At 43.5% G+C, this 15,992-nt stretch overlaps 1 protein-coding gene across 1 annotated transcript in view; it reads left to right on the top strand.

Moving 5' to 3' along the window:
• The window catches only part of PTPRT (protein tyrosine phosphatase receptor type T), a gene marked incomplete at both ends in the record, with an annotated part of 1,080,119 nt that overhangs the window by 491,074 nt on the left and 573,053 nt on the right, over nt 1-15,992 (top strand). Inside the window, 1 exon segment of the mRNA XM_082644817.1 lies at nt 2,069-2,362. Within this exon segment, the coding sequence (XP_082500943.1) occupies nt 2,069-2,362 (294 nt within the window).

A 15,992-nucleotide genomic window follows, 5' to 3' on the forward strand; every position in this document is an offset into this window, starting at 1 on the left:
TACTAAGGAATTCGACAGAGTCATCACAGAGCTATAAAATATCACCCGTGGGGCCTCATTGCAGACCGATGGGAACTCTAGAGAGTTGATAATGGTGATCAAAGGGTCTATATATTTAAAATGCACAGAGGATGAGCCCGGAAATTATCTGTCTGCCAACTTCTCTACCTGGAACAAATTATCCAAAAATCAATCTGCAAACACCTTTGAGATAACAAGGCCTTGAGTAATAACCTCCATGGCTTTGTAAAGAAAAGCATCTAGCTTGACTAATCTGCTTAATTTCCTCCTCTGACCAAATGGCAGGCTATAATAGAGGCAATCTGAACTTGTCCCTGAAGATTTGCTTCGAGTCACACTGAGAAAATATTGTCCACCTCTGCTTCATAATGATTATTCTCTTTCAGGAGAATCTTTGTTGCGAGATAATTAATTAGAAAGAAAACACTGAATGAGCCCTATCTATCCCAGAGCTCTCACCTGAGTTCCAAACTGAAACTCATACCTGCCTTAGCCACCTGAATAGCTCAGAGGCTCTCCAAAAGTTCTTGAGCACAGCTAAGTTGTACTCCACCCCCAGATGCCTTCCCCACCCTTCACTTCCTAGTTCTACTCCAAGAATCAATAACTTGTTCATACCCTTTGATAGATAATCCCCTTCCTGGAAGTTGGTCCTAAGAAAATATGAGACGAGATGGTCTGGAATCATTTGCACAAAGATGTTCATTGCAGCAAACAACTCATGTGCCCAACAATCAGAGAATAATTAGTGTAATTATCTGATGGACTGTTCTATCACTATTAAAGACAGCGTTCGTAAAATCCACATAGTATATAAACAAAGTCCTTTGGATCTAATAAGTGAGGGAAGGAAAGAAAATCTACATTGGGTCTGTGTGGGTCTGTAACCACAAAAAAATGGTTCAAGTATATGCATAGAAATTGGAATGGAACATGGAGAAATAAAAATGGTGATTATATTGGGTGGTAGGGAAGGGGTCTATCTTCTCCTTCTTCTCACTTCTTTCTTGTTGTCTCACTGCCATTTTTTGCTACAAATAAATATATCCACATTGATCTGTAGAAAATGGGTATTGAGAGGCAAACAGCTTTCCAAAGGGAGAGCTGGTCTTGAAAGGCATCAGATGTGGGTTCCATCCTGCCTTACCTGCTCCACTATCTTGGTTAGGTGATCTGATCACTTGGGTTCTCAGTTTTTTAATACATTACAACAGAGGTGATAATGTCCCAAGAATTACACAAAGTGATGCAGATGAGATTTTCCAGTAAATAAGGATAAAGTACATGATCATTTGCCAGTGAGCTAAAAATTGCCAGAAAGAGGCCACCATGAATGCTTGCTGAAATTCTGGTCTGTTTAGCTGAAGTTATAGAACTTAATGGAAGAGAGATGGCAACGCATAGGAGATCCAAGATTACTCAGCATGACTTTTCCCTTGACCCTTGATTCCCACTGGGGTCACTGTGGCCAGTGCCCCTCTCTCTGCTGGAGGAAATTGCTAGGGTTGAGGAAGAAGCTGAATTCCTGCTATGCCATGATCTCTTTGCTACTTAGGCTCCTATCACTGTTCGGAAGAACATCCACGAACAATCTGTGTGTCCCTATAAAAGAAATGTTTGTAAACTCCTGACTCTCCTGGGTTTTGAACCGAACTCCGCTTTAGTAAAGGCAGGTTCTCATTTGAGGATAGAAAAGAGACTGTTACCCCAGGCAGCTTTGCCGTGTTCAAGAAAAATCTTTTCCTCACAATGGGCATCATTCGTTCCTTTCTTTAAATGAAGGAGATACAATAGGCGTTGAATATAGTTACTTAAGAAATACTTAAATGAAGGAGATACAGTAGGCGTTGAATATAGTTACTTAAGAAATACTGATTCAGGTATTTACATACAATTATTTAATGAAAGTAGGACGTGAATGGGTTGAGAAAGGGATTTGGGCTGTTTTCTATGGCTGTCCGGAATTCTGTCCTTGGTCCTCACGTGTTTGGCGTCTGCTCTGTAAACCATTTGGGTCTGACATCCTTGCCTGACTCCTGTCTTGCAGAGCCTCCCACACCCATCGCCCCCCCAGAGCTGCTGGCCGTGGGGGCCACATACCTGTGGATCAAGCCGAATGCCAACTCCATCATTGGAGATGGCCCCATCATCCTGAAGGAAGTAGAATACCGCACCACCACAGGCACCTGGGCGGAGACCCACATCGTTGACTCTCCCAACTATAAGCTGTGGCATCTGGACCCCGATGTGGAGTATGAGATCCGGGTGCTGCTCACGCGACCAGGGGAAGGGGGCACGGGACCACCAGGGCCTCCGCTCACCACCAGAACCAAGTGTGCAGGTAGGACTCTTCTTCCTGATTCCGTTTTGCAAAGTTGGGCGGTTGCTGGGAGTGATTGCTCCTGTGACAGTCATTCCTCAACTTTGGTATGAGTGTGTTTCCTGTTGTGCTAAAAAAAGAAAAATAGAGTTTTGGTCTTGCCTTAGAGGCTCCAGAGGCATCTCTGGGGACCTCCTGGCTTTGACTGGGAGTCTAAGAACCACCTGACTCTAGCTGTGTCATGGAGGAGAGGTTCCTTGTCCTGACAGTGTTTCCCGGGACACTGGTTCCTCTCTCCAAGGGCTTCTGGTGCCACTGGTGTGTCTGAGCCTTCCTGGTGCTGACAGTGCCTCCGAGGGCTCTTGATTCTGTGTCTCTGAGGGCTCCTGGCCTTGTTTCTTTGAGGGCTTCTGGCTGTGTCTCTGAAGGTTCCAGGCTCTGGTTGTATCTCTGGGGGCGCCTGGCTCTGACCATGTGACCTGAGGCTTCATTTGGTCTCTGTCTCTGAGTGCTTCTGATTCTTGTTGCGTATGTCAGGTGTTCCTGATTTTATTTTTGTCCCTGAGGATCTCTGGGCTGGGCCTGTGACCCTGATGAGCTCTTGGTTTTGACAGTGTCCCAGAGGGCTCCTGGTTCTAGTTCTGTCTCTGAGGGGCTCCTGGCGCCAGCTACGTCTTGAGTGCCTCCTGGCTCTGAAAGCGTCTCTCAGTGGATTCTGGAAATGCCTTAGTTCCTGAGAGCCTCCCACCTCTGTGTCCCTTGGGGGTTTCTGGCACCTACTTAGGAGTCTGGGCTGAGACTCTCTGTCCAAGGGTCCTTTAGATTCTACATCCCTACAGGCTCCTGGCTCAGTGTTCCCTGCAGCCAGGCTCCAACAGTTTCTCTGAGGTTTCCGGATGCTGCTAAAGAGTTTGCTGACTAGGGCTGTGTATGGGAGTGTTCTTTGTATCTATCCCCAAGAGCTCTAGGCTTCTGTGGTGTTTCTAACAAGGGGTGTTGTCTGGGATTGTACCCCTGACTGTACCCCTGAGATGTTCTGGCTTCAAATGCAACTCAAGAAATTAAAAGGACTCAGTGTTTTATGGGTTTGTTTGTTTGTTTGTTTGTTGCTGCAAATCACATTATTTATTTTATCTCATTTTTCCTAAGTAACCATTTGATGTAAGTACTTTTATCTCATATATAAATGAAAGAATAGAGACTCAATATTTTTAAAACTTTTATCCAAAGTCATAGAATTGGCCAACAGCACACTCAGGATTTGCCCTCAGGTTTCCTGACTCGAATGCCCTTGATCATGTGGTGTACAGAGCTGAGGGTGCTCCAGTGGGGGACCAGGGAAGTGGCAACGTGAGCCGTTGACTTCTGGGGGAAAAGGAATCCCTGATGGCTTCTGGGTGGGGAGAGGGACCCATCAGCACAGCGACTGGAACAAAAAAGTAAAACACAGTCAGTTCTGCTATCATGCAGCATACGTGTGCCTAAAAATCATTGCACTATTCAAAGCTATGCAGTAAAAACCACTGGGCTTATGGGGGGAAATGGCGCTGGGGCACAGCACTCATCAGGGACACACCAAAAAGAGAGGAACCTAGTAAAAATGGCAGCACAATTGTACACGTGTTAATGGCTAAGATATGCAGAAATACTGTAATACAAATGGGGTGTTACCGTGAAACGTCCTGGAGTTCGCCTGTGGAAGTGGGTATCAGAAAGGCTGAAGCCCATGAGCTACTGTGCAGTGGTGGAGGAGGGCTGTCTGAAAGCGGCAGTAAGTTGTGACACCATGTGTGGATCAGTGTGGCTTGTAACACACACAGTGAACGGAGGATGCAGGTAGATGTTTGAGGTGGGTGCGTCCTGTGTGTTCCTATGTGACTCAGTCCAGCTGGGTGCGGTTTTCTGCTTCACTAGTGTTTCTGTGTACAAAATCTCACATAGCAAATGTGAAATTCATGCTATGCTCACATTGTTCCCTAATATAGCAAGTGTGTTGGAAGACATTTGCAGTTTCAAAATAAGCGTTATAGCAGAATTGAGTGTAACCATTCTTAAGTATCTCAGTAGTGCGTCTTGGCAGCATGTAACCCAAAGTTAGTGAGTATTTCCTTTGCTTGGGAATATTCCTTTGAATGTTATTGAACCACCACGATGAACGGAGATGCCATTTTCTTGATTAGTTTCAAAAACAGGCCTTTGGTAAAATTCCTCATTGAAACTTGATTATAAAACTTACTACTTTAAAAAGACATAAGGATATGTTATTAAACCAGGTAATACCTTATCTCAGCGTTGCAATTCAGTACTCATCCATAAAAATAATTGATTTGATCCTGCCGATGAGACTTTTCTCCTTCTACAGGGTTTCCAGGGTTTTTGATCTTTGTAAATGATATTCAGAGTACTTTAGCAGCCCCCATGGACTTATTTGCTGATGATCATATAATGCATTTTGAAATTCAGTCGCAAGATGATCATCTCAATAAAAATTTACAATCTATTGCAAACTGTTGCCGTGGCTGTGTAATGGATTTTACATGTTGAAAACACGATTGTCTGACTATCACTATAAAAATTATGAGTTGAAAATGCTGTTTGTGGTTTTATATTTCAACAAATATTGATGTTTAAGTAAGTTATGCCTAAAGTCTTGAATAACCGACAGTTTACAAAATGTATCATCAAAGAGGTAATCTTTTCCACACTGCTACTGATGGTAGAATGTTCTTTGCCTCATAATTAATTTTTAAGAGAATTTCAGGGCTGATATCCATTTGTGGAGGCTGTTTATTGGGGTTGGTAGTCTGAGTTTTTTCCCCCTTTCTCTATTCTATTATTAATCATACTGGAAATGTACTCATTATTTTAGAAAACAAAAAATGAGAGAGTGTGGAGTGTGGAAGGTATAATTTCTGCCCGGAGGAATTTACAGACTGGGTTAAGATTCCAACAAAACAGCAAAGAGAGTAAAGCATAAAGTCAGGTATTGAAATAGCACACTTTGTGGAGAAAAACAAGTTTGGCGTGGAAAGAGCTGTGCTGTTAAAATGATCTCGAGCAGTGGATTTCAGAGTTTTGTCCCTGGACGAAGAGCGTTGGCATCACCTGGGGACTTGTTATAAATGCAGATTCTCAGGCCCTGTTCCCTGACCTAGTGAATCAGAAATTCTGGGGATGGAGGCCAGAGATCTGTGCTATAAGGAACTGTCTGAGGGATGCTGATGCACACCTACATTTAAGAACCACTGATATAGTGTCATACGCAGATGCCACTTTGGTAGTATGCCTATTATATTGCTTGATCCTTGAGGCAGTTCTGAGAGGTAGGTGGGAAAAAACTGAGGCACAGAATCATCAGATGAAGCTCACAAGTCAACTACCTTCTTACAGCTAAATCTCTTGGCCTAAGGAACTCTCCATCGCATGGTTTGATGGAGTTTCCTCCTCAGATGTTCTCTTGAGGGTGGGACTGAGTGATCAAGAGACTGGTAACTATGGAGACAAGCTGAGCATGAATAGCCTCCATGCACTGCAGCTATAGTCCTGTTCATTAATCATCTACTGAGTCCCTTCCATGTGCCCAGCTCTGTGCTAGGTACTGGTGGCAGCGTCATGCAGCTGGAAGCTACAAGCTCAGGTATCAAGAAGATGCCAGGAGGCCCAATTCAGCAAGGGCAGGTGGCGATGATTCTGGTTCTGCCAGGTCTGCCAGGTCACTAGGTAGATTCTTGGGGCACTGGGAGCAGGTTCTAACCCTTAAGGGGAGAGATTGTCAAGAGTTTAGCTATAGTGCAGCATCCCAGGCCAATAGTCTAGAGTTCATAGCAAGACCCTTAGCCAATTAAGCTAGAGCCCGGACAGATTTATCAGATAGGAACCTAGTAATGTGAGGATAAGAGAAGAGAGCCATAGATGGCACTCCCAGGCTTCTGGTTTGGATGCCTGGGAGATGAGTGATGGAGCTGTCTTCTGAGATGGAAAACACAGAAGACACTTTAGGGGCGAGAAAGCCAGCCCAGGTTTGAATATGTTGTGTTTGAGGTGCAGCTGCACAGCAGGTGATGGTATAGGTCAACCTGGAGCTCAGGAGAGACCAGAACGTTACCTCTTCTTCTTCCAGGAGAACTACCAGGTTGCACCTGGATTTGAAAATCAAAAGGACGTCTTTGTACCGATGAAAGCAGTTTAATTCTCTTTCTTCATGCTCTTCTCTTGAGATGCCCCATTCATTTTTTTTTTCTATTCATCATTTTGTTCCTTTTGGTCAGTTTAATCATTCGCCATCTTTCCTGAGATATAAGCCTGGGGAGCAAACACGATAATGTACATCAACGTGCTTTGAAAAGCTCAAAGTGCTCTTTAGATACCTGTAATGAAACAAATCATTATTTGCTGCTCTTATTGTTATGGATGTCATGATTATGAGCAATGATATCAAAACAGGAAGTCCTACTTGTCCACTTCTCTGGACTGACTGGCATTTGGAAGGGTGGGCCATGTTCTTTTGTTGTGTTTCATCATCCCGTAGGAAATCCCATTTCAGAACACGATGATCATACTGTAGTCTGGACTCTTAGAGATTTTCTGGTCTAGAGCAACAGGTGGTTTTCTCGGGCACAAACGCAGTAGCAGACGTCCAGTCATAGGAGCTGGGTCCTAGAGGGGCTCTCCGGTGCCCACCCAGTCTCACCTTGAATGCCACGTCTGATGGGGGTGCTCATGTTCTCCCATGGAAGACCAGGGCACTGCTGGGGATCCTGGGTGGTTATTATTATTCACTACCCAGTGTTAGCCTAGTTATCATAAAACTCTGCATGGCTCTATTTACAATAGTCCGGAGATGGAAACAACCTAAGTGTCCATCATCCGATGAATGGATAAAGAAGATGTGGCACATATATACAATGGAATATTACTCAGCCATAAAAAGAAACGAAATTCAGCTACTTGTAATGAGGTGGATAGACCTAGAGTCTGTCATACAGAGTGAAGTAAGTCAGAAAGAGAAAGACAAATACCGTATGCTAACACATATGTATGGAATTTAAGAAAAAAAATGTCATGAAGAACCTAGGGGTAAAACAGAAATAAAGACACAGACCTACTTGAGAATGGACTTGTGGATATGGGGAGGGGGAAGGGTAAGCTGTGACAAAGCGAGAGAGAGGCATGGACATATATACACGACCAAACGTAAAATAGATAGCTAGTGGGAAGCAGCCACATAGCACAGGGAGATCAGCTGGGTGCTTTGTGACCGACTGGAGGGGTGGGATAGGGAGGGTGGGAGGGAGGGAGATGCAAGAGGGAAGGGATATGGGAACAGATGTATATGTATAACTGATTCACTTTGTTATAAAGCAGAAACTAATACACCATTGTGAAGCAATTATACTCCAATAAAGTTGTAAAAAAAAAACAAAACAAAAACCTCTGGATGGGGTCCTAGTTAGGAGCAGACAGTATCCATTAGGTTGAAAGAGGAGGGGCAGTGGGCAGGCTCTTTGCATCAACTGTCTGGACTCCAAGGCCAGTGGCATTGACGATAGGGCCCAAGGTCAGTAAGCGGGGAAAGCAGGTGAGAAGAAAAGAGGTGCAGACACCATACTGGTCCAACCTGGCCCTGCATCTTTTCTGCAGGTACCACTTTTAATGGCCCGAGCACCTGCGTGTTGATGTCTTAAAATGATCACTCAGAAACTCTCCCTCATTTTTACCCAAATCTGCCTCCATGCAACACTCACTTATGGATTCTGGTTTTACTGTCGGTTGACCTATTCCTCTATATCTCAGAAACAGGTCTATAGCAACTAAAGTTTTCTCTCTTATGCTCCAGAAATCTCTTTCTCCAAATTCTGTTTCAGCCAGACCCTGGGCAGCTCTGTTCACATCATAGCTATGGAATCACAACTCAACAATCCAGCAAGCCAAGTGATCATACATCCCCCTGTGATTGCTTACTCTTGTAAATCAAAGGGCCCTTGCCTGGGAGTCCGCTTCATCGTGGTCTCACAGGGTTCAGGCTCTCTAAGTGAAAAGCGACTTGATACAGCCAGACACGCGACATGCACTGCTGATTTGGAGAGCTCTCTTCCTGTTGCCTCCACCTGAGGGTTGATTGCACATTATATTTTATTTACATATTTATGGATTTCTACTTGAAGTGATATGTGTCTGCCCTGCTCTTTTCTCCAAGGGGATAAAAAAGAGAAATTCCAGTTGCTGGGCTCAATGAAGTGAGGGTCGTCATTAGAATTTAGTTGAAAAGAATAGGGACTTCAGAGCTAAAAAGATTCTGATTTTTATTTCAAGCTGGCACTTGTTAGCTGGATGACGATGGGTGAATTACTTCTCCTGTCGGTGCCTCAGTTTCTTTTCTTCCATTTGTGAGAGATTACAGTATACCACTGTGTTGTGAGGCTTCAGTGAGACAAGTTATCTGCCTAGCAGAGAACCCAGGACATAGAAGCCCCTTTTAATGAACCGTTTTTAGAAATAATCTCAGGCCTGGGAAGATTCCCTTCACTGTAGCATCATGGACCCTGCTGTAGAGGATTTCTCCAGTTGCTCTTCTCTTTACTTTCTCAGCGGTGGATTCATGCAGAAGCTCTGATGAGTTGCTCTGCAGGTGTTCCGGAGTCTTTGACGCGTGGCTGCAGGACCTAGAGGTGGCTGCAGTGGTGCCTGATAATGCGGGAGGGGGAGATGGGAATTGTCCTTTTATAATTCTGTCTCCAGTCTTAAGTAAGAGAGAGAAGCATGTTTTCCAGACCCTTCTCTCTTCTGGGAGGCCAAAGCTAGTGGGAATGAGGCCTTGGCAGACAGGGAGTGGAGGTGAGTCCTGACCCTCTGCAGTGAGCATCCTCAGACTGGTGTGTTTTTAGTCTAGCTTGCAGTTCTAGGGCAGAGTGGAGGGATAGAGAGAGGGAAAGAGGAATTCAGGGTCTAGAAAATAGAACAGAGCTACGTAACTAGCACTGTGAGGCTTTTATTTTTATTTTTTTCATTTCTGTAAGCCTCAGTTTCACTCTGTAAGGTGGGGGTAGCATAACCTGGCTTAACTCGTAGGGCTCTGAATTAGAAGTCAATGGAAACTTCCTTCTGGGCAGGATGGTGATATGAGCACAGACATCTAACTCATCTGCTATGATCCTGGTGGGATGATCCATAAATCTTAGGGAAACACAGCAAGATTAGCCAATAGAAGTAGAATCACCATTCCACCCAGAATCAAAGCAAAATTTAAAGATCCACGGAGAACTCATTAACACTGTGAGAAACTAGGGGAGGAGAGGTCTCCCATGCAGGCCATACCATGCTCAAAGGGACATAATCACCAGAGCAGTGCACGTGATCCCAGACTGAAGGCAGCCACAGAAGAGGGACTGTGACCACCTCTTCCTCAAAATGATTTGGAGAAGGGGTACTGACTGTTCCTTCACTTCCCCTCCCTCCCCCATGCCATTGTCTCTGCTGCTTTGACACTTCCTTCCTTCCCTGGAGTGTAGGGCCTTGGAGAGAGTTACCTCCAAGGGGGTGAAGAGGAGGGAAGGCCTCTTCTCATCACACCTGGTTCAGGAGCCACTGCATGAGACAAGAAGTGTCTGCAGAGGAGCAAAGCATCTGCTAGGGCACAAGATGTCCATCTCCTCTTCCTGTGGACCCTCTCCCCTCCCTCCCACTGCACACATAGCACCTACAAGTAGGTACCTACAAGTAGGTAGGTACTACATAGTACCTACCTTAGACCCCGCTCCCACTTGGCTTAGGGAAGAGGAGGAGAAAAGAAAGTTTTCTCCCTTTACATCTGCAGTTCACAACCTCAGGGACTTTCATCCCAGCCTGCACAGTCTCCTTACTGGATGGGCTGAGTGTGGTATCACAGCAAAGAGTGAGGGTCCAGCTGGACACCTCTTAGCAGTCTCTGGAAGGGACATCTGGAAGTGTCTTAGCTGTTCTCTGTAGAACGGGGCAGCACTGACTCCTTACTCTTCTTGGTTTTGTAGCCTTGGGTAAAATTCCAAAGTGACAAGAAAAGCCCTATTAAACATCCTGTTACGTTTAGATTTTTCTGCGACCCTCTGCTCCCTAGAGAACTAGGGCCACCTGGGAGGTGAAGTACAAAAAGTCAGCAAACACACCCTGGTAAACACTCCCCCATCCTTCCTAACTTTGAAGGTTGAGTTTAAAGAAAAAGTGAGCCACAGAGAGGTATTAATGAGAATAAAAGCTAACAGTGTTTGTTTAGCAAGCTAGCTGGACTAAAGACATGGCCCCCAAATATATTAAAATTGGAGGTCAATCATTCCTGTACTGATGGGAATCTTGAAATAACAGCACAAAGAAAATGGATGATTATAGTAATGAAAAGAGCAGCTACCCTTGAGTATGGTAGCCTCCCTACACGAGGGCCATTGTATTGAGCTTGTTACAAGTAACTATTTTACTTGTGGTTCTTGCACTAGGAGGGTGGGTACCATTTCCTCCACTGACTAGAAGGTAAGTGACTGACCCAAGGCCATATACCTGCCGAAGTGGCCCAGCTGGGAATTAATTGAACTTTTAATTACATAGCTGCAAAGCTCCAGCTCTTCCTCATATGACCCCTGAAATCCAGCATCATAATGAAAGCATAAGGCACCATGATCAGAAATGCACCGATGAAGAAAAGTTGGATATTAGAAAAACTATTGGTCTAATGCTTCGTATCAGTGGGTCAAAAGATGAAAACCATCTGATCTTCTCTGGGGAGACTAAAAAGTAATTTGAAAAAATTCAGCCTTCATTACCGATCAGAATTCTGGGTAAGCTAGGAATGGAAAGGCACTTTCTTATTTCTAGCAGAAAATGTTCTTATAGCCTCAAAGCCTAAGAGAATAAACTAAACCAAAAAAAAAAAAAAAGCTATTAGAACTACTAAGAGATTTCAGTATTATGGTCGGACACAAAGCAAATAAACAAAAATCAATAGCTATATGCCAGTAATCACCATTATAAACCAATAATAAAATGTATCCTATTCTCAAATGCAATTAAAATATAAATACTTAGGAGAAAACCAAGAAATGTGCAGAAACTGTATGAAAACACACACCCAAAACTTTATCGAGGATGATAAAACAAGACCTGAATAAATGGAGAGATATATCATGTTGTTGGATTAGCAAGTTTAATATTGTGTAGATATCAGTTCTCCCCAAATTAATTTATGGGTCTAATACAATTGCAATCAAAGCCCTATTGAGATTCTTTTTGGAACTTGACAGAGTGATTTCAAAATTGATCTGAAAGAATATATAGGATAGTGTAGTGAAGAACACTTTGAAAAGTGGTGGTTTGGCGTGGGGGGGTGGATTTCACTGTGAAATACCTGCGTTTATTATAGCTATAATAATTAAAGCCCAGGGCTTCCCTGGTGGTGCAGTGGTTGACAGTCCGAAGACATCTGGAGATTCCCAGGGGAGCACCTGTGGCCCCTGTTCACTGCCTGCTCTGAGTTCCAGAACATCACTCTGGTTTTCCTGGCTGTCCTAATGGGGTCAAATGTGAAACTGGCCCCTCTCTACCACTGTCCCAAAGCTGCATTAAAAGGAAATGCATCCACCATTGAGTCATGGCTTACAAATTTAGTATGTAAAAAAGGAAGAAGAAGAAAAATCTCCTACGCTATACTAACAAAATTCAGAAAGCAAATAGGTAAACTGAGTGTGGAAAACTATGTGACAAAATAGAGAAAAAAGGGATAATATTCTTACACATAAAGAGCTCTAATAAGTCAATAAAAATGTCATCACAGTGATTTTCTTTGTAGAAAGGGCTAAAAGGTATAAATAGGTAACTGCCAAACAAAATATGAATGGTGAAAAACAAATTTAAAATGTCCAGTGTCACAGATAATCAAATAAATGAATTTTAACCTGTAAGATTACCAAAATATATCTACTTTTAAGTGATAATAACCAGCACTGTCAAGGACAAAGGAAGCAGGCATTTCTGCAGGTGGGTTAGCTGGCACAGTGTATTTAGAGGACAATTTGCTCATTTTTTTTCTAACAAGCTAATCAGAGCTGCTGAAAAAGAATTGTGTACATGAAGGTCATCACTGTATTATTTATAAAGGCAAAAACTTGGAAATCACTTAACTGCCCCAATAGGAACATAGTTAAGTAAAGTTTTATGCACGCACACGGTGGAATTCTATGCCGATATTACAAACCATATTTTCAGGGAATATCTAATGGCATGGCTTCATGCTATGGTAAGTTTAAAAAAAAAAAAAGCTTACGAAACCACATGTGTAATTACTGTCCCAATTTTTTGAAGTATAAATACACAGGCCATATCTCAGCTGGTGCCCATTTGTCAGTTAGAGCTACAGAGTATTGAGCAGAATCCCCCATTCCAGATCCTGCACTTGGTTCAATCCTGCCCCGAAGACATCTGGAGATACCCAGGGGAGCACCTGTGGCCCCTGTCCACTGCCTGCTCTGAGTTCCAGAACATCACTCTGTTTTTCCTGCCTGTCCTAATGGGGTCAAATGTGAAACTGGCCCCTCTCTACCACTGTCCCAAAGCTTCATGAGCACCAGGCTGTTTCCTGCAGCAGCATACCTCTCTTGATGCTTGGGAGTAGGGGAGGGGCACAGGCAAGAGATGACATTGCAGGGCTGCCCAGCAGACACCTCAAAATCCTTTCACAGCCTTAAAAGTCCTTTCGGTGGGCAGGGATTTTTCCCGTTTTTCTCTCCTCTCTCTCCCAGATCACCTACAGGTGATGCAAGTCTTCTTCTCATTTCTGGAGAGGTCTCCAACTTCAGGCCCAGTCCTCTCTTTGCACATCTTTTGCATTGAGGTGAACATTAAAGGGGGGAGTGTAGGGAGGGTAGCTAAGAGATCTTAACTGAGACCAAAGCCTTTCTTTTAATGGGACCAACCCTCCCTTAAAAAATGTATTTTAGTCTATGTGCTCTCATGCACACATACAGACAACACATACCCTATATATGGTATATATTTACATTTATAGGAATATATCTGTATGTATGTGTGTATATAATGTATACATAAATGAGATTATGGGTCACTGTAAATGTTTTCTTTGTTTTGCTATGTTATATAAAATTTATACAACTTGAAAGCAGGTTTCCCCCTTAAAGTCAAATGTGAATGTGAGAGATTGTTGTAAATGTTAAAGCACTCTGTATAAGTGTGAGAGATTATTTTTATCGTAGTTAGTAAATCATTGACATTCTTGGAAGGTGCAAGAACAGTTGCACATTTGCTGAGCCCTGGGATGCAAACCAAGCTTTACTCTCTGCTCAGATGGAGAAAGGGGTAGTCGGATGAGGAGTCTGCCTACAGCTCCATCTGAATTGGAAGCCAGGTTCTGCCCTCAGGATGCTAGACGGCTTTGGGCAGTTTGCTTAACCTCTCTGATCCCGTTTACCCATCTGTGAAATGGGGATTATACTGCTTATCTCACTGGATAGAAATAAGTGTCATTAATATTAATGATGGCTAATATTGCAGTGAATCTGCTTGCAGCCCCAAAAAGGAAGGTATGGACCATCAGCACCATCACTACCAAAGCTTAGAGAGGTTAAGTACTTTGTTGCAAGTCATGAAGCTTACTAGGAAGTGGCTGAGGTTAGAGCCTATCAAGTCTGACTCTAATCCCTGCTCTTACCCAACCTGGCTATATAACTGTAAGTGCCTGGTACAATGCCTAGAATTTAGTAGGGCTTAGTAGATTGTAGCTTCAGGCAATTTAACAGCCTAGAGGCTCTCTTTCTCTCTCCCTGCCCAGGCCCTCCTCACCGGTAAACCCTAAGATCTTCACTGCAGTGAGTCCAAGGGACAAAGGGTAGCCACTTGCTGCTTCCCAAAGGGATCTGGGAGGGCCGACAATTTCAAGAGCTTGGCGTGCACCCTCAGCCAAAATTATGTCAGAGCCAGGGAAATCCCAGAGTGCCTTGCCCATCACTGGCATTCTGGAATGCAGAGACCTCATTACACTAAGAGCAGAATAGTCTGTGCATCAGGGAGCCCAAACCTGGCTTGATGCGGAGGAATTGGCTGCGCATGCCAGAAAGCAGGGAAACCAGAGCGTCAGTCAGTGGTGGTTTCTAAGTCATACCCACCACTGGCGTGACCCTCAGTCATTTTGAGCTTCTTCAGTGGAGCTGTGGCAGGAAGGTCTGTGGGGACCCACCAACGAGTGGATGTCCATCCACCCTATAGACTGCCCTAGCAGGGGATGTTCTTGAATCATTAGAAGCATGTAACTCTTCCCCCCAATCCTTTTCCAGCTGGGCCCAGGGCTAAAAGCAGGTACAGTTGCTGCAGCTACCGTGGTATCTGCTGCTGTTCTTCCTTCTTTGTCCTCTTCATCTTTGTACTTGAAAAAAATAACGTAGTGTCTACAGCAAAGCAAATAGAAAATATATCTCATAGACCAATTAATTTCTTTGTAAGTGCATATTCCTTTTCAATCATTGACCCCATTCTTATGTAATTATGCCTCATGTCCTATGTCTCTGCCTGTCATTCAACACCATAAAGTAACTATTTTACATGTTCTTAAGGAATTTTCAACATTGTTGTAATGGCTCCATAGTGTCCCATAGAGTCTAATTGCCAAAATTTGCTTAACAATTCCTGTATTGTTGGACATTTGGGTGTTTCCAAAATGTCAGCATCTTCCTGCCTTGTAACCTTCTGTTTGAATGATATTCTAGGCTGAACTTCAAGGAGTAAGGTATTAAAAGGTAGAGACGTCCTTATGGCTTTTGCTACATTTCACAGATTGCTGTCAATGAAATAATTATGCTATTTTTTTAATGATATGATCACTTTTAGTGTAACCCTTGACAAAATTATATACTATCCTCTTTTAAAAATTTGACCATTTCATAGGCATGAAGTGATATTTCAAGTCTGCTTTAATTCATGTCTATTCATAACCTCCACTTCTGCATTGCCTCTGTCTCGCTCACGTGTGCCAGCTGCACACTAGTCTTTTTTCTGTTCCTCAAGTCTTTTTTCTGTTCTTCAAAAACACCATGGCCACCCTCTTTCCTGCCTCAGGGCCTTTGCCCAAGCTGTTCCCTCTCCCTGGAACTCTCTCCCCACTCGTACTCTTCACCAGCTCATTCATCCTCCTCCTTTGCTTGTCCCTTTAAAGGTCACTTCACAGAGAGACCCTACTTGACACCCTAATCTAAGTTAGTCTCCTTCCCACTCCCCTTTCGAACAATTTATTACACTGTTCACAGAACTTATCCCAGTTTGTGATTATCTAATATTTGTGTCTGTTTGTTTACTGCATGCCTGTCCATTAGACTTTGTGCTTCCCCAAGGACACTCTAGCTTCATCCGTTCTGGTCACTAGTGCCTGCAATCGTGACTGACACATAGTAGGCACTCAGTAAATTGGTGTTGAATGCATGGATGTTGTGGAGATATACGTGCTACACTTCAGAAAATTTGGAAAAGCAGAAAAATACACAGACAAAAATTTAAGTGACCCAACAAGGCATCTATCAGAGATAAAAACTATTACCAAGTTGGTGTTTCTAATAGTTTCATGTGTTACATTGAACTCATTAATTAATATGGGGTTTATGTTGGTCTTTGGGAGGCAGTTAGGTTT

This window comes from Mesoplodon mirus (genome assembly GCF_964341445.2).
Source record: "Mesoplodon mirus genome assembly, chromosome: 15".
Lineage (NCBI taxonomy): Eukaryota > Metazoa > Chordata > Mammalia > Artiodactyla > Ziphiidae > Mesoplodon > Mesoplodon mirus.